Source organism: Macaca fascicularis, chromosome 13, assembly GCF_037993035.2.
Source record: "Macaca fascicularis isolate 582-1 chromosome 13, T2T-MFA8v1.1".
In the NCBI taxonomy this organism is placed as follows: domain Eukaryota; kingdom Metazoa; phylum Chordata; class Mammalia; order Primates; family Cercopithecidae; genus Macaca; species Macaca fascicularis.
In genome coordinates this window covers 21,447,046-21,470,554 of record NC_088387.1, presented here as the reverse complement: position 1 = coordinate 21,470,554, position 23,509 = coordinate 21,447,046, and the positions used below count along the sequence as shown (strand labels likewise).

General features: G+C 42.1%; 1 protein-coding gene and 1 gene segment (V, D, J or C); both read right to left on the bottom strand.

The window, feature by feature from the left end:
- Nucleotides 1-23,509, bottom strand: part of LOC102116898 (immunoglobulin kappa variable 2-30) — a 970,872-nt gene that overhangs the window by 656,158 nt on the left and 291,205 nt on the right. The window lies entirely within an intron of this gene.
- On the bottom strand, nt 13,953-14,524 carry LOC135966906 (immunoglobulin kappa variable 3-11-like). The segment is given in 2 exon segments: nt 13,953-14,272; nt 14,442-14,524. Coding segments are annotated over 2 exon segments (354 nt in total).

Sequence of the window (23,509 nt, the reverse complement as noted above, 5' to 3'; positions counted from 1 at the left end):
TCCATGGACAAATAATTATGTTTTCAAGCTTTACAATCCTGAAAATATTTGCAAATGTAAGTTTGCATTGATAAGAAAACAAAGCTGGATGTGTTTTCAACATGTGGCTTCAAATACAATTTTTTTTAATGGCCTTTTTTGGGGAAAATCATTTTAACTTCTGTAAATATCCCTCCTTACCTCTCGTGTCCTATAGAGTTGCCCAATAAGAGGTCCCCCCATGAGATTTGGAAGTCAGAAAAGGAAGACTCAATATTATCCATTGTTACCTAATACGGGCACAGAGACAAAGGTGAGGACTGGAGAAACACCTGGAAAAATACTTTAGGAAACTGAGAACTTCAGCAACCCCAGACTTAAGCTTCCAGAAAGGACTGAGGACCACACCGTTAAATAGCCCATACTTCAGGGGCAGACGCATTCTGTTTTCTGAGGGAGCACCAGATAATCCTGTTTCTAATATCAACTTTCCTGAATACTATATCCCTGGCTTTGAAAGGCTGTGGTGTGAATATTAATCATAGGAATTGGGTCATTCTGTCATACCCAACAAAGACAAGAAATCAGAGGAGAAAGACGCTCAGGGTGAAAAATATTGTTTCTAGAATGCAACTGAAATAGGCCCTATTATCCCACAGAACTAATGTTTATGGTTTTTTGAATAAACATAGAAATCGACTTCCCCAGTCTTAAAACTCAAGATAGTTACATCTGTCTTACCTGAGCTCTTTTTTCAGTAAACCAACCATCAGGCCTCCCAGATACCATCAAGGAGCTGAAATTTACATATCACTGAATCGGGACAGTGAGACCTCAGACCCTTCACCCATTGTGATTGCCTAACTGACCTCCTGCTTCCTGTTGACCAAATTGTCTTTCTTACCCCTCCCTAATTCCTGTTTTCCCACATTTCTCCCCTGCTATGTAAACTCCTAATTTTAGTTGGTCAAGGAGACACATTTGTGAATGGTGTCCCATCTCCTCGGCTGCAGCACCTGATTAGAGCCTGTTCCTTGGCAATACTTGTTGTCTTAGTGATTGGCTTTCTGTGTGCTGAGCTGCAGGATCTACACCGAATCCCTGGTATTTCAGTAACAAAATTCTCTGCAAGCTTCACTGCTTTGGCTTCTTGTAACCTGAAATCAAATTCATCCACAATTTCTGAGATAACTTGATATAATTCTAGGATTCACTTTGTCCACCACTGCTTACCAGCTGAGCTCGCCAGCTCACAACTATTCCTCGTGCCAATGAACTTTCTCAAAGAGCCATAGGTAACATATTCCCTTTTTCTATAAATGCTACCATTCTCTTTGTTCTTCCAACATATTGAAGACCACTGAATTTTCCTGTATGTCCCATTTGGGAAGTATTTCTATGCAAATAAAACATTAAATTTAGAGATTCATCTCTACATTTTATTTAGACTTCAGTAGCTTACCATAATTCTCTGTATTAAGACAATTCTGGCTGAGAATATCTATAGTGGCTTCTTCTGTGTTGTATAAAGTCCAACTGAAGCCATAAACTAGACTCCTCAGGTGTCATGATCTCTGTCTTTAGTATATCAAGAGAGGGATTGCTATGTCTGTGTAGTTGGGGCTGAGAAGGGGAAAAGAATTCGGGTGCAGAGGTGACTTCATGTCCCCCTCTACCAACACCATCAGAGTGTGGCTGCATCTGAGGAACACTCTCAGCCCATGGAGGCATCAGGAGGAGCAGCTGGGGCAGCCCAGCCTCACGCATCTGCTTCCCTGGGGGTTTATGTTCGGGTGTGTAACACTGTGGGAGGGTTACTATTATACTGTTGACAGTAATAAGCTGCAAAATCTTCAGGCTGCAGGCTGCTGATGGTGAGAGTGAATTCTGTCCCAGATCCACTGCCACTGAACCTTGATGGGACCCCACTTTGCAAACTGGATGCAGCATAGATCAGGAGCTTAGGAGCTTTTCCTGGTTTCTGCTGATACCAATTTAAATAAGTGCTAATGCCCTGACTTGCCCGACAAGTGATGGTGACTTTGTCTCCTACGGATGCATACAGGGAAGATGGAGACTGGGTCATCTGGATGTCACATCTGGCACCTGAGATTGGAAACATAAAAACAAATGTCCACACAATTAATCATGTTGTTAGACAATTTCCCTGAATAGTGAAGCAGTACTCAGAAAACCTGGGCTGTGTAAACTGCTAGTGTTCTCCTTCCTTACCTGGGAGCCAGAGCAGAAGGAGCCCCAGGACATAAGCGGGGACCGTCGTGTCCATGCTGTGTCCTGAGTGGTTCTGACTTCTACATGAAGTGTGACCAGCCTATTAATAAGTCTTCAGGGCAGGAGGATGTGCTCTGGGAACATGCAAATGAGCAGGGGATGGGGCAGGCTGGGCACAGCTGCAGGGCTGGCTCATGTCAGTAACTCAGCAGCGACTCAGTGTCCCCAGGTGTCCCAGGTAAGATCAGGGTAGCATAAATTTGTCTGCAGAGAATGTGTTTCTACTGGGGATTATTTTGTTACGAGAGACATTTTTTAGGTTTTTTTTTTTTGACAATTTGAAGTATTCCTCAAAAGTCGATGGAGTAACATATTTCATTGGTGTATGGGGAGTATTTAGGAGGATATTCTTTTTTGTAGGAAACACATAGTAAAATTTTAGATGATACAATTCTAAGGTCTTTAAAGACTCTCCTTTGATTCTGGTTAGGGAAGGGGGTATTTGTCATATACTTGCAACTTTTCTGTAAATTTATCATTGTTCCTTTCAAAAAAAAATAAAAATAAAATGTATTTTCGTGATGCTACATATATTTGTAATATTAGGTAATGATGTTATTCCATTGTTCTTACCAGTATAAGTTCAAGCAATTTACTACAAATACACAAAGATAACACTGAATTTTCTCAGTGCATGCAGCACTGACAGATTCACCATTATCAAGAGTGACAGGTCTCTTTAATATCCAGAGACTAAATGGGCTGCCCCTTATTCTTGTTTTGTGCACCTTCATAGTCTACCTTCTTTTCTGCCATTGAGTATTATTTCCCAATGTTCATCTCTCTTAATGAGGGTGGCCACTGTACAGAGCATGTCCCTGCCATGCACTATCAATGACACTTTCCTCTTTTACATTTTATCAGTGACTGGAGACATCATCTTGACCCAGACACCAGCCTCCCTGTTAACATCTTTAAGAAAGAGACAGTCTTTCATCACGCAACTGCCTATGTACATGGAGAAATCAGTTGGACCCAGATGAAACTGGACAGGAATTTGCAGTCATTATATCTATTATATCTAATATCTCTAATGTGCCCAAAAATGTCCCAGCCTGGCTCAGTAGCAGAGGAAGTGGATCCAACAATGTCAGCATCAGTGGGCTGCGGCCTAGGGCTCTACAAAATTTTACTGATGCCTGACTAGGGGAGCCAAATCACAGTGCTGTAGCCTGTGCAGAAACCTTCCTGCTGCTTTGTAAGCAGCCTGAGTTTTAAGAGAACTTGGTTATATCGGGAGAAAGGAAGAAAGCTCCATTTGTCCTCTAATTGCTTGCTGAAAATAAACCGACAAAAGGAAGATTAATAAGATAAAAGGCAAACAAAATTAACTTAAAGTGCAGTGGGACATCATCGCAGGGAGATGACCTGATAAGTCAATGAAATCCAGGTGTTTCTATTTCTTTTCTAGGGAAGAGGGAATTGGGAAGTGTAGGCAACTGGGAGACAACAGATGAGAATAGAAATCCATCCTCAAGAGAACAGGTAAGCACCTGCCTGGTTAAAGTATCAACTTCCAGTCTCTTCTATTTTTGATTCCTGTTTTGTGTTAATCTTCCCTGATAAAAATTCTCAGGAAGAATTTTCTTGACAATTGATTTCCTTCTGAAGAATTTGGTTTTAGGCAGATAAGGGATATTTAGGAAAAGTCTTTTTGTGCATTTGCTGCTTCTAAATGACGTGGGTTTTACATATCATCATACAAATGCAGCATAGTTTGAGATGTTATTTTCTGGATTCCTTTACCTGCAACCCACCTGCCATGATGCTATTCCAGCGAGATGGAGCTACAGACTGAAAAAGCAGTTGACCCCTGAACAAGTGGAGGTTGGGGCACTGACCACTGGTGCAGATGAAAACCTGTGTAGAACTTTTGCATCCCTAACTTAAGTACTAATAGATTACTTTTGACTGGAAGCCTTAGTGATAAAATAGTTGATTAACCCCTTTTTTAGTTATACATATTGTAAACTCTATTTTTCCAAAAAAGTATGCTAAAGAAAAAATGTTATTAAGAAAACCATAAAATACAGAAAATATATTTACTACTTATAAAGTGCTTGCTCACAGGTGACACACACAGAAGAAAATATAAGTGAATCTGCAAATTTAAAACCCAAGTTATTCTAGGGTTGACTATACCATGATGAATGTAGCAGTCCCCATCTGTAATCTAGGGCTTTCCCCTTTATTGTACCTGTGCTCACTTCCAATGGCCGTATATATGTATTAGGTTCTTTATGATCTTGGGCAGAGAGATCTGCCTGCATGCCTTGCTGGCCAGATGGCCTCGAATGTGCATCTCTTAGGAAAGTGCTATGGTTTCACTATGTCCTCTAGAATCCATCTGTTGTAAAGTTAAATTTCAGTGTAATGGTATTGCCAGGTGGGGCCTATTGGGATGCATTTAGGTCATGAGGGTGGAGCCCTCTAGAGGAATACATTAATGACACAATAAACAGAGCTTATGAGGCTGGAATCTTTTTTTCTCTTCTTTTCATCTGTCATGTTAAGACAAGGCTTTTCTTTCTTCGAAGGAGTCAATGCTACAGGCGTCATCTTGAAAGCAGAGAAAGCAGACCTTAACCTGCCCATGCCTTGATCTTAAATTTCCCATTCCCTAGAAGTGTGGAAAAATTCATTTCTGTTCTTTATGAATTACACAGTGACAAGGAACCTGTTATAGCAGCTTGAAATGGAACAAGAGGTAGAGCTCACAATCAGTGAGGACAGGATGAGGTATATACATACCCCAGCTTCCTCATCTCTCAGGTGGAACAGCCCAGAGGAATTTACTCCATGTTTCCACATGTGGGTGATCTTCATTTCTCCTGAGTCAGGTGGGTTGTTGATACGTCTTTTACCTTTCATCTTCTGTTCCCTTTCTCATTTTCCTCCTTTCCTCCCAGTGTAAATTTGCTGCCTAAACAGGAATCCTCATTGCTGGTGGACCCGAACTAATATAGTAAAACAAATCGTTTATCTTTTCTATGAGAGGTATTTCCCATCTTTATTCATATCACTTCTCTCTCTTTGACATGTAGGAATATTCAGGAAGCACTTAATTTTTTAAACCAATCTATTTTAGAGTGAATTTATGCAGTGATTTGTTGTTGTTGTTGTTGTTCTGTTTGTTAAAACAAAAAAATAAGTTGTAATCCACCAACCAGCTGAAAGGTCTCCTCTTGTGGCAGAGAGAACTTCAAAGAAAAAAGGAAAACTAGGTTAGGCCATGACTGGCAGGTGGGTTTAGATGTGCCTGATTATACTCTCCTCCCTTTGGAGTTCAGACACAACTGACCAGCATTATCATTACAAAGGAGATCTTTAGACTGACAAAACAGATGCTTTGTAGCAATAAGATACCATACTCCAACATGACAGAGAATAGGCCCTGAAAAAAATCTAAATATTTGACCCTAGATATATTTCTTCATCATAGTCTGAAGTGGCCCTGCAAAGTTGCCTGTAGTGAGGGAAATTTTCATTCTTGAGAGACTCTCCTCCCCTTACTAAGTCTTTTCCAAAGAGTCTGACATTTTTTTTTTAAATGTCTGATAGACACCATTCACCATCTACTTTGTCTGCTACCCACAGGATTCTTCCACATGACAAGAACCATGGCTTCCACGCACCCTTATCTAAACTGAAGTATTTCTTTATGATGAATTCAACTCTTTAGGCAGACCTTAACTCTGTCAACCAGTGGTCAGTCAGGAATCCTTTGAATCCATGTATGACCTGGAAGCCCCTGCTTCAAGATATCCCACCTTTCCAGGACAAACTAATATATATCTTATATGTACTGATTTATGTCTTTCCTCATAATTTCTGTCTCTCCAAAGTGTTTAAACCCAACGTGTAATCCTATCACCTTGGGCACATATTTGCAGGACATCCTAAGGCTGTGTCACAGGCCATAAGCTTTATCTTTGGCAAAATAAACCTACAAATTAATTGAGACCTGTCTCAGATACTCTTTTGTTTATACTGGGTCACAAACTTAAAAATCCTCTAAAACTGTCTACACATCAATAAATCTACATTAGAGACAGTGGAGTGATCATATCTTAACAGTTAAAGCTCACAATTTAAAGGAACCTGAGTCTAAGATTTGGTCCAGCTCTCTTGTTTCATGAAAATACTTTGACATTTTTTAAATTTTACTTTTGAGAAGGACAATTTTGGGGAATATGTTTATGGCAGTGGAATGAATGATGTCCCCACCCCAAAAGATGCCCATGTCCTTGTCTCTGGAACCCAAGTGTTATAGGAGTTATTAAGAAATTATTTTAGGCAGATAGAGAGGAAAAGGGGTCCTTGGGAAAGTTTTCTTTCTATTAAAGCCTCTCCAGAAAAGTTTATTGTCCAGCAGGAAAGCCCTGGCTCATAGGGCCAGGTTGGCAAGCTTTGATATGCAAATTCTGCCCATTAGGAACTGAGTCCAGCCAAACATGGCGATTCCCACCATCTTCTTCCTTTCTCCCACATATGCCTGGCAACATGGCTGCCCCCACATATCCCCCACATATGTTTTCTGGTGTCAGTTTTGGCAAGAGACAGAGAAAATTTTTCTGAGAGAAGAGCTAGCACAAAAATTCTTCTTAGCTAGAAAATCTCTTGGGTAAAATGAATGATTACTTCTTATAGAGATCTAGGTATCACAGAGTTTAGGGGTCAGATATGACAGCACATGATAGGAATAAGAGGGTTTTGTTTGTTGGTTTGTTTTCATATTAGGAGGGAAAATTAGATTTTCAGGACACAATCTGTGAGGGACAGACTGAGTCAGAGCTATTGTAAGAGAAAGAGGAGATGTGGAAGAAGTCAGGGCAATGAAACGTGTCCCTGCTCCCAAATCAAAAATAAAGTCATTGATTTTAGAAGGTGAAGCAAACCTCTTCACCTTCCATCTTCTTAGGAAGGATCGAATTTTTCCCAGAGTCCCTGCCCCTCCTTTACTCCCCTGACATTGCATTGTGGAGCTAATCACATGTGCTCTTAATCCCTGCTCCTGTCCCAGGCTGGAAGAGGCTCACTGACCTCACCATGCCCAGCAGGATAGAGCTGGTGCCCTACAGACCAAAGGAGAAGAGGATGGCTTCTGCGCAGGTGATAAAGGCTTTACCACCCGTTACATTTCAGTATTATTCTAAGTAAAGTTGTGTGGAGAGGAGTGAACATACGGGCAACTTTACCTGGTGGGCTTGGAAGAGGCCAGGCTCTGAGAATGACAATGAATTCACATTTCTAATTTTCCAGGTGGCAAATGCTAGCTTTCACAATTATGGAATAGTGGGCTTTGAGTTTAAGAACAAGACAGACTTTCAGGTACTGCAATAAATGAGAAGATATTTGGAATAGGGTCCTTAGCCCAAGGCTAAAGTCAGGCTGGAAGTCCCTGAGAGCTGCCAGGTGCTGGCCCTGAGCTGTGGAGGAAGCATCTGCTCTCCTGAGCCACAGGGCTGAGGACCTGGGAGGAACCATGGGCCCTGCCCACAGGGCTGCCTGGCAGGGGCTTGAGGGAAGGAAAGTGCTCACAAATTCACAGGCTTCTTTAAGCATATATCCCGCAGCCTGGCAAGAGTGAAAGTCTCAGGACCCAGACCTCAGGAGTGGCTCTGGATTCCTGGGATGGGTGCTGTCAGCTGTGCCTTCCCTGGTCCTGAATGACTGGGACCTTGTTGGAGCCAAAGAGGGAGGGTCAGCAAATGTCCTCAGAGTCTTTACTCAGCCTGACTGTGTTCTGCTTGGAAAGAAAAGGACCACATATCACACAAATAAATGTAAAATTGTGTGTATGTAATATAAATATCTAATATAAACTTAACTTATTGAATACATATAATCCTTTAGAAATAAGTTATATTTCTATATTTGTATATACTATGTATCTGTTTATGAAAACATATGTGATATATGTTTATATATAAAGAGAACTTTGATGGCTCGTATAAGGTAGAGTTTTAAACTTTAATAAATCGAACGTGAACATTGAAAATGAACACCAGGTGCAACACCTGATGGCCCGTTTCTTGCCACAGTCCCTGAGAGTGATAAAGCTCAGGACCCTCTTCCATGTTCCCCTGGGCTGAGAGCAGAGAGCTGCCCATTGCTGAGGATGATGAGTGACCTGATATGGGGTGTGAGGAATCACAAACAGCAGATGCCCAGGTGATGGATAGTGAGTCTGGGCTCTGAATGGAGGGAAGTTTTTTCTCCAGAGCTCAGCATAGACAAGTCCTCTTCTGGTCATTTCCATCAAAGAAAACAGAGCTCAGAGGCTCAGAGGCTGCGTGGTCACGGATGAAGACCCTCCAAGGCTCATTTCCAACTTCCCCTCTGGCTGGGGTGATGTGGGATCTCTCTGCCCAGCTTTCATACCTCACCAGCTGCCAGCTGCTGGGACTCTGTTGACAATGGTCTATGTCTATTCCATGCACAAGCTTCTCAATATTTGACATTTTACTTTCTGGTCTCCAGTAACCACGACTTGCCAACTATGATCCTTCCACAGAGATTCAAGGAGTAGGGCCAGAACCATGGGTTCAGCAACGTGCCGGGCCATGTACATAAGAGAAACAAGGCGTGGCCCGCCGAGGTATGAAGTGAGGATGAATTTACATCATGAATTCAGAGTAGGAGGTGGGAGAAAACATCCTGACATGCTCCAGGCAGTGAGGCCCACAAGATACACTAGAGGTGCCCATAAAGGAGGTGGGAAGAGGATGTGAGGCAAAGAGGAGATGTGAATTCAGAGGTGTCGCCAGCCTGTTTCCCTCAGAAGATTTCAGACCGTTAGCAGCTCCTGTGCAGAGTTGTTGCTAGGGAAGATTTGTGCAGGAGAGGGGACAGGAGGAGGGAGCACCTACCTCTGAAGGCATCTTGGTTGCTGATGGCCAGAGTGACATCTGTTCAGGCCTGCTGCCCCTGACCCAGGAAGGGATCACGTCCTGCAGGGCAGCAGGAGCCAGCGGGAGCTCAGAGTAAGGCCTGATTTACACTGGTGCCAGACTAGGATGCTGTTCATAGTCCAGCCAGCCCTGCAGGTGACAGTGACCCTCTCACTTGGGACACAGGGAGGGGGCTGGAGATGGCATCCACACAACATGCTGACTATTATCCAAGTGGGAAGCAAACATGCAGATGCCCAGATATTAATATGAAGCAAGCAGTTCATTCAATTTGATGCAATTCTGATCAGAAAGAGAAAAAGCAGGCTAACCAATTCATCATCAAAGAAATGTTCATGTTTAATACAAACTATCTGAGGATGAAGCTTCAGTCCCCCTTCCTCACCAGGCAGTCAGAACAGAAGGTGGAAGAGAAGGAAAGATGGATCCAAAGTCCACAAGGTGCCTCCTGAGGCTGATCCTGCTTAGAGAAGGTGGGGGCAGTAGATCGTCTGCTGGGACTGCCACACCAAAATTCCCTGGGCTGGATGGCTTAAAGGAAGGACATTTACTTCTAACAGTTTGGAAAGCTGGGAAGTCCAAGATAAAGATCCAGAAAGATCTGCTTTCTGCTGAGGACCCTCCCTCTGATTTTCAGATGCCACCTTCTGTCCATGTCCTCACGTGGCCTTCCTCACTGCATGCATGGAGGCTGGGGGTGGAGGAGAGCTCAATGGGGTCTCTTTTTATAAAGACACTAATCTTGTTGAATCAGGGCCCCACCCTTATCATCTCCTTTAACCCCAATTACCACCTTATATGCTTTATCTTCAAATGCAGCTATACTGGAGGTTAGAGATTCAAGATCAGAATTTCTGAAGCACAATTTGCTCCATAGTAGGTGGACTATGGGGACACAGCCAAGGCGGGCATGAAGGCAAGGCTGGGCTTCTAGTCTCAGAGCACAGAGCACAGAGGTGGTTCCCATAACTCAGGACACTGGCAACTCCTCCCAGGTACTCTAGGTAACACAGACCACATTCCAGCCTTAGGGGCTATTGATAATGAAACATTATCACTCCTAAGCTCTCCCAGTATTTCTATGATCAGGCTTAGATGTTAGGGTTATTATGGGGTTTGTCTACCATCTAGTGTCAGGATTGTGGCTTAGCATCTTATATAGGATTACAGATGCTGAGTCCCAGTGAGTCTTGACTGTGAGTCTTTTCATGGATATTAATGAAGGGGATCTCAGGCCAGATTCATCCATCACTAGGCCAGATTCACAAAATAATTTCTCTTGTCAGTAAACTAGTTACATAGTTGAAGACAAAAGATATTCAGAAAAGTTATTTGTCACAAAAATATTATGAACTAGATTCTATGACCCATGTGAGATGCCAAAGGATTTGGAAGAGATGATGGGCCACGAGGAATCCCGTAGGACCTAATGGCAGGGGTGGGAATGGGAAGCACAGGGTGCTGTTCTGGAACTGTCATCCCAGTCTCCTTCCTCCCATCCAAGAAACCCTTTCAGGGCAGCTCTGAGGACCACTGCAGCTAAAGAGGTGAAAGGGGGATCTTTCAGATGCCCCATTGTCTGCAGTCATTGAGCCTGTGTCAGGATCACCTCTACTTGTATTTCTAGGATACCTGAGGTTTTTATCCAGGTACAGCAGGCAGTGTTAGGTGTTGGTAATCACATGGAACATCCATTATGCTCCACAACAACGTGCCCATTGTCATGTTGATTGTGCAGTGAGGTTGTTTCTTGGTCAAAGTGAAGTCTCATGGAATATCCAAAAACATGACATAAATTCCTCTTGAAGGTGGCCATGGTAGCCCCAGCATCTAATTGTGTGACACATATTTAGGTGTGCAAGAAGCAAACTATTGTCATAGTCCTTTTCCCTGCACAGGGGATCCTTTAATAGTTCAGTCACTCAGTTGCTATTTTCCTGACCAGGTAGCTGGGTTGTTGATAACCCAATGGGCCATGATTTAGTGGAAATGGAGTAAAATACAGTGTAAGGGGGCAGCCTCCATGGCTACTGTCATTACATGTAGTTTGGCCCATTGGGCAGAATGTCCATGTTCAGTGTCAGTCAAAAGATGCCATTCCCTGGCTGGATGGTGGTCACACCCAGTGGACCCACTGGCATCTGTTTTGTACAATCATCAGGTCCCCATGCCATACCGACACAGGCATGTCTCTGAATCTTTGGCTCATTGTGGCCAAAGGAGAAGCTAAATTGTCCCCTATGGGTCATTCGTTCCCTTCTAGGAAGCTTGTCATTTGTTTATGGGCATTCATTCATTTGCACATGCATCCTATGGGAACTGGGTTAGGGCGAATTCTGACCGCATCATTACCATTTAATAATTTGAATCTGTTGGGCCTTTCCAGCTTTATTGATTGTGTTTGTAGGCACCAAGGTGAGAATGGGTAGTTAAGGTAGTAACGTCATGCCTGATACTCTAGCTCTGAGACACTCAGCCCATGTCAGTTTCCTACAGCAAGCAAGGAGTGGCCTTTCAAAAGAGGCACAACTGGTGTCTGCTGTTGCCACAGGCTTCAGTCTGCATGCATAGAAATGGTGGACACCTGGATTTCCATCAAGGAAACAGGCTCTAAAGGTTTTAAAGAAGTGCCTCAGTCATGCCCTGTTGAACAGATTTCAAGGGTACCGTTGCAAAGGGCCTTGTTCATGGATGGCAACTTTGTTTGTGATTTTGACTAACGTTACAAAAAGTACACCCAGGTAAGATTTGTCCCCAGTACCCAAAAATACCTACTAGCTTGTGGGTCTCCTTTTTATTAGTGGATGCCACCAGGACCAACAACGATTAACTACACCTGGGATACCTCCTCGTAACTATACCTGGGATACCTCCTCGGTTTCATTTCCAGGTGGCTTTGACATTCATCCTTCAACAGTCCATCATTGGTCTGCCAAAGTGGATTGTTCCACTGTGACACCAGGCTTTGTGACATTTTCATCTTTTTGTAGCAACTATTAAATTAACTAGGTAGTGTTCCAATCTTCATTGAATATGCAGTCCTGCATTTGCTGAATAAGGTTCTGGGGCTTGGGAAGCTTAGCAGGCAGGCAGGAGTGGATTTGCCCCACTGTCATGCCTTGAATACTTAGCTATGAGTGGGGATAGCCCCTCAGGGAGCAGTGATGTTCTGTGGCACAGCAGCAAAATGTCAGTACCTCTGTTGCACTCTGCAGTGAGAGTCATGATCACCAGTTCCCAACATGGCCCAAAGGGAATGGTCCACATGCAGATCAAGACATGAGCACATACTCACCACAGGATCCTCATTTGTCCTGACACCTTCTGATGTCATCAGTTTAAATTTTTCTGAGGGGACCTGGGAATGTTGACAGGTGGATTACAGCATATAAAAATCCCAGAGAAGTCTGAATTCCTTTTTTTCACCTTTTATCTTGAGAGGAATATAGTACCAGTAGTCTCTGGTGGAGACCAGATGGTGTGAATGTGATATGCATTCAAGTAGAAATAGAACTTCTAGTATTCATACAACTATTGTATTTTCTCTTTCAGTACAAGATTCAATACATTACATGAGGTATTCAACAGTTTATTGTATGATAAGCTTTGTGTAAGATAACGTTGACCAACAAAAAGCTAATGTAAGTGTTCTGTGCACATTTAGGATGGGATAGGCTGAGCCATAATCTTCAGTGGATTAGATGTATTAAATGTATTTTCATGCATCATATTGAAAAATCTGTATCTCACATGGTGTTTGACCACAGATATCTCTGCTTCCTTTTATTCTTAATATCAATCTTTAGTTTGAATTTATAGGAACTGCACATGTGTCTGCACAGCGAAGTGGTCACCAATGATTTGAGACGTTTCGCTCAAATATCTGGAGTGTATACATCTATCTTCTGTCAACCCATCTGTGTGTGGTTTAAAAAGCAAAGTGCATACAAAATGCAGATGGTTCCCACCTCCCTCTGGTTTTACTTTGCACAAAAACTCCTGGTTGTCATCACTCATATCTATAGCTTCTAGGTCACTAGGAATGTGTGCAGAGATTGTTTCAGCAATATGTGTCTATCTTATCCAGGAATCTGCTATTTACTATCAGCAGATGCACTACTTGCCCCAAACAGGGCATCATCTTGGACTAGTAAAGCTATGGGTTTTTTCTGTTCATATCCTGTGGAGTTCTCCACGTTTAGCTGGAAACACTGAAGAATTTTTTTCCACTCCTTGGCTTTACTCAAGTCCACCCCCTTTGGCAGCAAGCTGCCAGTTTCATTTGCTATCCTCACATTGGTAAAACTCCAGTTCTGTAAATCACGCTGAATGACCCGGGAATAAAAGGATGCTGTCACAGGTAAAAAGCTACATACAGACTTTATCTGTCCTTACTCAAAGCACTAGTACTTTTTTTTTTTCTATAAAGAATATGTATCCTTAATTACTTCATGGTTCGCCAGTTTTCAGAGTGCTGAAATAGTTTTGATATTTCAGCTTCATAAGTGTGTTTGTTGTTTATTTTTGCACAGAAGATTTATTAAATCTGTGATACCATAAACAGAGATGTGTTCTAAAATGCGATTAATAGCCATGCTGAAATGGAATGAGGTAATGGATTAATATAAGTCATTTTGGACTTTAGAACGTGAACTCCAAAATAGCCAAATAGAGCAGAGATGCTAAAACTGTGCGGCCACCCCACTAGCTGTCTGTAAAGGAAGCAGCTGGTATAATCAGTAAACACTGAGGGTCTTGTTGAGGTTTTTGTTTCATGTTGAATCACTGTGGGTTCCAGTTATTATACTGCTGACAGTAATAAACTCCAACATCTTCAGGCTCCAGGCTGCTGATGGTGAGAGTGAAGTCTGTCCCAGACCCGCTGCCACTGAACCTGTCTGGGATGCCAGTGGCCCTGCTGGATGCACCATAGATGAGGAGCCTGGGAGCCTGCTCAGGTTTCTGCTGGTACCAGGCTACGTAGCTGCTAACACTCTGACTGGCCCTGCAGGAGAGGGTGGCTCTTTCTCCTGGAGACAAAGACAGGGTGGCTGGGGACTGCGTCATCACAATTTCTCCAGTGGTATCTGAAATTGGAAAGAAAACAGAAATGCACTCATGTAATCAAGATCAAACCCACTGTCTTTGAGTAGAGGCAAAATTCTTGATCTACATTGAATTTTAACTATATTTCTTCCAGAGCAGAGGTGGCTGGAGTTTTCAGCGATGTGCAAAACCACCTCATATTCCCCTCACCTGGGAGCCAGAGTAGCAGGAGGAAGAGAAGCTGTGCTGGGGCTTCCATGGTTCCCTCTGGGTCCTAACTGAGCAGCTCCTCCCCAGAGCTCTGACCCAGGCATTGATATGGGCTCTGGAAGGTAGGGCAGCTGGGAGGGACATGCAAAGCAGCTGGGGTGGGAGCTGGGCTTCCAGCTGCAGGGACCACCTGCTTCCTCCTCTCTGCACTGAGCATCCTGCGCCGCCCTGGTTGTCAGAGATCAGAAAAGTCGGTTGGCTCAGTCTGAGTGTAGAACTTCCCCCTGGTGATCACAGAATTTCACTCCTGTGTCTTTCTTCTCCTCAATCACCTAAATTCACCCAGATGATGTTTGGTACAAGCCTGTTAAGAACAACATAAAAGGCTGTGTTTTCATTTCTCTCTTCCTGTCCTCATATGTCCAGTCATCTCCCTAAGTGCATTATTGAATCCATTGAAATGAAGAGTCTGTTAAAACGTAATCTTCCAAATACACCTTCATTTGCTTGTTCATAATGTTTTCTGAGGGTCGTGAAGCTTTCCATTAACCCAGACACATACCCTCTTTGAGTTAAAAGTGAAAAACTTCTGTTTACAGTCCCACGTCCTGGCAGGCCCTGACACAGATGCTCCATGGCTTGCCGATAGCTTGAAATTGATCAAGTAACTTCACTTCCCTGTGTCTCAGTTTCCATATCTGTGTAACTGTGATATTCAGCACTACAGTCATCGTCATTATCATAAATAAGCAGCATGGAAAATAGTCTTAAATCTAATCCAAGAATGTTTTATCCACAGTCAAATTAAATTCTAAGGCTTTTTCTTCACTACCTGTACACTACTCTAAAAGTCCTAATGATTTGGTCTTAATCTGTGCTAAAGTACTCAGGCCTTCAATCATTCCCACCCATCCCTGTCTAACACCTTACTTCTCATCATCCATTATCAAAATGCTACACTATAAAAGGTTACCATGTCCTGTCGTGGTCCTTCTTTCTTATGTAATCTTTATTCTACCTTGTTATCTTTTGTCTAATTCTTGCCGCAAGATAATAAGGATAAGCTACCATCATTAGTTGTGGACTTGCTCCAGTAAAATTTTGTCAGTCTTGTTATCTTGGAAATGAAGACTATGTCTTGCAAAGAAACAATGTGTTATCAAATATCAAATGGGTCAATGTGTTATCAAATAAAACATTTTATCTACTTATGATCCAATCACTAATTTAGACTGACTTTGACATATTTTTTAATGACAAAGAAGAGAAGATGATATAAGAGGAAAATAAAATACAATAGAAAACACAAGCTATCATAACTCTTACTTCATGGATTTTTACATCTATCTTGGACATATGCTTGGTACATGTGTACAATGGTGATCCAAAAACAGAATGCTAACTGGCTTAAGGAATGCCTGTGTTACATTGGGTCTTGCCTGCTTTTCCAATTATGAACAAAAAGCTACAGTACTATTTGTATGAGTATCAAACTTTCTAGCTGCCTTAGAGGTAGAGAAGATTTACTGAGATAAAAGCCTTGGAAGTAGTAAAGCCTTGTCCTATGATGTTACAGGTGTTGCTGTGATTGTTGTTAGGAAATATAGTGTGAGTGAATACAGGTAGATTTACAAGCTGTGCTCTTCCTCACACTCACAAACCCCTCTAGAGATCATCAGATGGTGGTACAGGAATCTCTGACACCTCTAAGGAAGTCTTTCTTGCTCTTTCCAGAATGTTTCCCAACGAGTATTGTTTTGAGTCTCAGACTAGGTGGAAGTGGGTGTAGAAGAAATGACGAGAGAAAGGGAAGAAGTTTTCAATCCCAGGTAGTTGTGGTAGGCACAGGGAATTGGAATTTTTCATAGATTTATGCCACACTTCTATCATGTTGGGTAGAGAGGCATCACACCAGGCTCATTCTTAAAGGAAACATTACATTATTTTAAAGAGAAAGAACTATGAATTTCTTGTCAAATAGATGCTTAAAATTCAAAGCTACATTTTTTTTTTTTTTGAGACAGAATCTCACTCTGTCACCCAGGCTGTAGTGCAGTGGTGCGAACTTGGGTCACTGTAACCTCCATCTCCCTGGTTCAAGCGATTCTCCTGCCTCAGCCTCCCAGTGTGTTGGGATTACAGGCACGTGCCACCACACGCGGCTAACAATAGGGGGGAGTAGAGGGCCACAAAAGCATGTACACAAGAGACAACTTTTCTTTTTTTTACAGAATAAGTCTAATTGTAAAATAGTATTATAATGTATGGAACCATGTTTAAGACAAGTCTCCTGGTGTTCTAATTTATGCTGAACCCAAGCAGTGTTGTGATAGAAAATGAGTTTCTTTTTCTTTAAGCTGAATTTGAATATGCTCCAATAACCTAATAGGAACCCTAGTGAAGAGTCCTCTGTGATGATTGCAGTTGTCCCCATTTCTAACAAGGATTTCTACTGGACGCAGAAGTTTTTCTAAGTCTAACAAGAGGGAAGGTGACTGGGCCATTATTGTCCTCTTCTCAGATTTCCACTTCCTGCATAGAAGGTAGAAGTAGCAAGACATTATGAAAGGGGATTACAAGCATTTGTTAGTGAACAAAATATGACTAAAGCAGTATTATTATTTTTTATTTTTAAATTTTTATTTATTTTTATTATTATTATTTGAAACAGACTCTCACTCTGTCACTCAGGCTGGAGTACCATGGTGCAATCTCGGCTTAGTGCAACCTTCGCCTGCTGGGTTCAAGTGATTCTCATGCCTCAGACACCCAAGTAGCTGGGATTACAGGCGTGTTCCACTTAGTTCAACTTGTTTTTTGATATTTTTAATAGAGACAGGGTTTCACCATGTCGGCCAGGCTGGTCTTCCTGACCTCAAATGATCCATCTACCTTGGCCGCCAAAAGTGCTGGGATTACAGGTATGAGCCATTGCACCGGGCTTTAAGCAATATTTTTATTAAGTAAAGTATAGAAGAAAATATGCAAATAAAGTCACAATAAGAAAACAAAATGTCATTATGGAAAATGATAACTTTAGGGCAGAAAACAAGAGAAGGCAAACCAAGATTCCTGTAGGATGAGCCTCCAATGCACAATCCAAGGAGGAATGTCAAGGCTGAAAACTCTGGAACTTCCAAGTAGTGACCAAAAGTACCAAATTCTAAAAACACAGAGTACCTAAGTATCAGCCTGTGAGTGTCCCCACATCAAATGCCAGCAAATTCTGGAATATCCAGGGGCTGACCAGTGCAGGAAATCCTGGAGCCTCAGTGGGTTGGCCAACAATGAGCCCCAAAGGCCTGGTTGGGGCCATAGAACAATGAGACTCCGGCTTCTTAGAGTCAACAGAACAGGAGAATTCTTACAACCAAGTGTCCTGCCTTAAACAATTGCACAAACCTAATTAGCAGTGAGCCAAAGACAAAACTAAAAACCAAACGTATATATCAGGGCAGAAAATAAGATAAAACGGCTGATGGATAAATAAAATGACAGAGGAGAAATGGCTACGAGAAGGAGCAACCAGGATGTAGTCAGGTGTGCTATGGGGGACTTCAAATGGACTATCTAGCCAAAGGCTTGATTCCCTGGATCATCTGATATAGGGCAGATGGGCAGAGGGGACACTTACTGGTGTGCAGGAACCAAAATGGTGCTAAGCAGTCTCTAACATGGGGCCTGCATGAAGATCTCTCCAGGGTCCCCAGCTTGGGTGGGTTGGGATCCGGTGGGGGAGCACAGAGTGGCTGGCCTGCATGAAGCAGTGACTCTGTGGCCACTTGCCCATCCCCAGGGCTCCACTGCCTGTCAGGAAAGATGATGGCTCTTAAAACAGCCTTTGGCCAGTGTTAACAGCTCTGCAATGTTAGCAACTCTGTAGCTTTGATGGCTGTAGCGCTGATCACCGTCTCGCCCTCTCTCGCTGGTCGCTGTCTTGCCACATCTCCAAGAGCTGTCTTGCCCATTGCTGACCGCTGTGTCCTTCTTCTCATAAAGTGCCATCTCGTGCTGTGTCTTGCTGTCCTGCTTCTCCGCTGTTTCTGCCGTCTCACTGCCACATCAAACGCTGCCTCTCACCATCTCTAGTAGTGGGTGGCTGACTCAATATTGATGCAAGGCCAGTTCTTGGCTTTGTTCAGGAAGGAATGTAAGAGTAAGCCGGTGATAGAAGAAAACAGCTTTATTGAGGCAGCAGTGGTGTTACACTCTGTGACTACTCCTGCAGAGCAGGCATATTTCATAGGCAGAGGGCCGAGAGGAGCAGCCAGGGGCAGTTTTACAGTCACATTTATAACCACCTTTAATCATGTGATAATTAAGGGGTGGGTTGTTCAGAAATACCTAGAAAGCGGGTGGTGTGCCCCAACTTCCAGGTGTTGCCATGGCAGGGGCAGGAATTTCCAGGTGTTGCCATGGCAAAGGGCTGTGACTTCTGGATGTTGCTATGGCAATGGTAAACTGTCATAGCATTGGTGAGCGTGTCTTATGGAGAGGACCTTTCAGAACCCTGTTCCTGTTTAGGCCAGCCTCACATCTGGTCCTGAGTGAAGTCCTGCCTACCTCTTGCCTAAAAAGTAACAAGAAATCTCTAATAAAAAGTTACTCAAAGAAAACCTCCAATTTTATATTTGGTAGTTAGTGACATGCTACTTATCAAAATTACACAAAGATTCAAGTGAATAAAAAATTACTTTCAGAATTATAATAGTTCATAATGTCCTGTAGTCCAAAAATTAATATGGATATAACAAAACAAAGAAATTAAAGGCTGGTATCTGTTTTTAATATAAAAAAATCTCAAGAAAAAAATGGAATCCATCTGTATATGTACACATTTAGTGATCACACATTGTAAAAAGTATCACAGTTCTTATAAGAACAATGGATAGGCAATTTTAATTTCTGAAAAATTTATATGAACCATATGATATGTTGGATCTCTTACAGTAACTTAAAAAATATTTCCTCGTATTTAAATTCTTTACCAAATTTAATGACTTTTTATTGCTTAGAATTTTAGTTGATATAAATAAGAAATGTGTATTAAAAATCTACCATTTTGATTTAACCTATGAAATATACTTAAATTCTTGGAAGAATCCAAAAATACCTAGCAAAGGGAGCTATTGCCAAAAGATACACAGTTCTTTAGTGTCAGTCTGCGATTATCTCCCAGAAATAACTTTTGGCTCATGTAGCTTCCAGTACACTGCAAGAATAGAAGATGTGAAGACGACGTTACTTAATTGGATTTGCAATTACTCACTATTCACTGTTAACCAATTTTATTGAAAAAAAATGATTCCAATCAAATACACTGATTTTAAGTGTACTCTTGAACAAGGTTTTATAAATAAATACATTCTTGTAAGCAAAATCAATACAAACAACCTTTCTATAACTCCGAAAAGTTTTGTCCTGCTCTTCAGGAAGCAACTTGTTTTCCACCTCACAGAACAGAAAATCCTTGGTCGGTTTATTGTTAGTATAGATTCCACTTCCTTTTTAAGAATTTCACATAAATGGAATATAGCACGTGTTCTTTTGTAGCTGGTGACTTTCGTGCAGCATAATTGTCTCCTAGTCTCACTCATGTCGCCCTGTGTCCTTATGATGTGTTCCTCTTAACTTTTGAGTACTATTTAGCTGTTCAGTAATTTCAAAATATATCCCATCACCTGCTGACGGCCACGTGAGTTGTTTCCGCTTTGGGCTATTATGGATAAATCTACCACAAATGTTATTATACAAGGCTTTGCATGAATATTTCTTTATTTCTTTCGGGCAAATACCTAGAAGTGCAGTTGCTGGGTCTTACAGTGAGTGTTTAATACTCTGCCAAACTGTTTGCCAAAGTAGTTGTACCATTTAACATCTCTTCCCAGAATTCATGAGAGTTCTCAATGTTTCAGCTAGTTGTTTTTAATAATTTTTCTTAATCATCACTCAACAGTGACCAGAATGGCTAATGATCATTAAGTCATGTTTTCCTTACAATTTTCTTGACTTTTGTGGGTGCTTGACTTGTATCAGTATATTGAAAACAGGATCAATATTGTCTTAACTACCTTATAAATATTTTCCCTAAGTCATAATATTTAGGATGATAATAGGAGATCTAAAGGGACTGTTGGTAGTAGTAACAAGCGTTATTCAATATTTATTATCATACTCCTTAAGGCAATACATTTTGAGTGAAGTAGCATTCAACTAGACTCGGGATAAAAAAGATCTAATCTCACCTTTAGCATTACATATTAGAACACATTGGAGAAAACAATCCAGGAAGAGAATCAGAGGTTGTTTTGCTAGTGGAGAAGTGCTGCAACGCCTAAACCCTATTAATGCCAGATCATTGCAGTGATTTCCACTCATAAAGTTGGGTTGACTCCTTGCCTTGTTCTCCTATGTGTCATGTGACTTCATGCTGAGGGCATGTGACATCACAGAGGGAGAAGTGCACTTGTGTACAGAAACATGGCTTAGGAGATTGACTTTGGAGGTAGCTGCAATGAAATATACACTTTGAAGAAGTCCCCTATGAAATGTCTTATAAATTGTTTCTTATGGTCAGGTGTTTGGGCTCATACCTGTAATCTCAGAACTTTGAGAGACCGAGGAGGAAGGATCACGTAAGACCAAGAATTTGATGCCAGCCTGGTCAACACAGGGAGATCTCATGTCTACAAAACACACACACACACACACACACAAAATTTGTGAACAATGGCATCACAAAGTGATTATGAACATTTGTTAAGAAAATTACAAAATAAAGAAATGTCTTCTGAGCTAACAATACTATAATAAAGATGTTAATTATTTAACTATAGAAAATGCAGAGAAAATAAAACTGCCTATTTTAACCATATTTAAAAGTGCAGTGCATGACATTAAGCATACTCACATGTTCACTATTATTACTGATACTGTCTCCAGAATTCTTCTTGTATGATAAAAATTAATATCTATACCCCTTAAACAATGCTTCCCCCCATTTTATCACTCTCTACCCCAAGCAACCTCCACTGCAGTTCTGTCTCTATGTTAATGACATCTTTGAAGCAGGTTCACCATGCACTGGTTACCAACATACTTGAGTCTGGGAAACAGAACACCCCATACAGCAAGTTACATGAAGTGGGCTTATCATTTATAGAGAAGCAGCAAGGAAACACAAAAGTCTTGGACTCATGGGTCATTCCCACAAGGCACAGGAAAGCCATGTGGAGCTGATGGAGTCGACTGTGTGTCCCCCCTCCTTGCACCACAGCTCAGGAACCTGGGAGAGCAGCCACTCTGGGTTTCATATCCTGGGGTAACAAGACACACAGGACTTATGTACTAAAGGACATTCCATTCTACAGGAAACTGCTATAGAGCACAGGTAGGCTGTTCTGACCAGTTCTTCTCTATCTCAGGATGTTACAATTCCAGCACATTCTACAATTATTCTTGAGAACTCTTAAAATAAGAAAGAATGTGGAGAGAACTAAGTCAGTCCAGGGTCACTGAAGAACTGTCTTGCAGTTACCCCACCACCTAGACATCCTCCTTAGTAAAGCTAGCATATTTCATATGCCCACAAACTTCCCCTGAACTGGTGCAGAAGTTTATCTTTTCAGATTATTGAAGCACCTTGCCTTACACAATCTCAACGCAGATTATTAAGCCATAGTGAGAGTACATTTCACTGGTCCAAGGAAAGCTACTACCACTGGCAGGAGGATAACACCCCCCAAAGCCGTGACCTAGTCCATGATCCCATGATCAAGAAAATAAGATGCTAAAGAGGTGAAAGGGGGATCTTTCAGATACCCCATTGTCTGCAGCCGTTGAACCTGCATCAGGATCACCTCCACTTATATTTCTAGGATGCCTGAGATGTTTATCCAGGTACAGCAGGCAGTGTTGGCTGTTGGTAATTGCATGGAAAGTCTCCATTGGGTTTCACGAGAGTGTGCCCATTGTCAAGTTGATTGGGCAGTGAGGCCGTTTCTTGGTCAGAGTGAAGTCTGATGTAGTATCGAAAAACACGACATAAATTCCTCTCAAAGGTGGCCATGGTAGCCCCAGCATCTAATTGAGTAACATACATTTAGCTGTCCAGGAAGCAAGCTATTGCCATAGTCCTTTTCCCTACACAGGTGATCCTGTAATAGTTCAGTCACTCGGTTGCTATTTTCCTGACCAGGTGGCTGGGTTGTTGACAATGGCCCATGATTTAGTGGGAATGGAGTAAAATATAGTGTAGGGGAAGCCTGCATGGCTACTGTCATTGCATGTAGTGTGGCCCATTGGGCAGAATGTCCATGTTCAGTGTCAGTCAAAAGATGCCATCCCCTGGCTGGATGGTGGCCACACCCAGAGGGCCCACTGGCATGTGTTTTGTATAATCATCAGCACCCCACACCATACTGACATAGGCATGTCTCTGAATCTTGGACTCTATGTGGCCAAAGGAGAAGCAAAATTGTCCCCTATGGGTCATTCGTTCCCTCCTAGCAAGCTCGCCATTTGTTCATGGGGCACTTGGGGCCTGTAGGATCCTGGTTAGCGCTGATTCTGATTGTATCATTTCTATTTAATAATTCGGATCTGTTGGGTCCGTCCAGTTTTATTGATTGTGTTTGTAGGCACCAAAGTGAAAATGACTAGTTAAGGTAGCAGCATCATGCCTGGTGCTCTAGCTCTGAGATGATCTGACCCTATCATTTTCCTACAGCAAGCAAGGAGTTGTCATCAAAACAGGCACAACTGGTGGCTACTTCAGAAAACTTTTGCATCCAAAATCTGAGTCTGGTGCACCCAGTGACAATTTTACATTGCCACAGACTCAAGTCAGCATGCATAGAAATAGTGGACACCTGGATTTCCATTGAGCAAGCAGGCTATAAGGTCTTAAAGAAATGCCTTGGACATGTATTGTTGCACAGATTCCAAGGCTACCTTGGCAAAGGGCTCCATTCAAAGCTCCAGTCAACTTTGTTCATGATTTTGACTAAGGTGACCACAAAAAAAAAAAAAAAAAAAAAAAAAAAAAGGACTCGGGGGACAATGCAGGC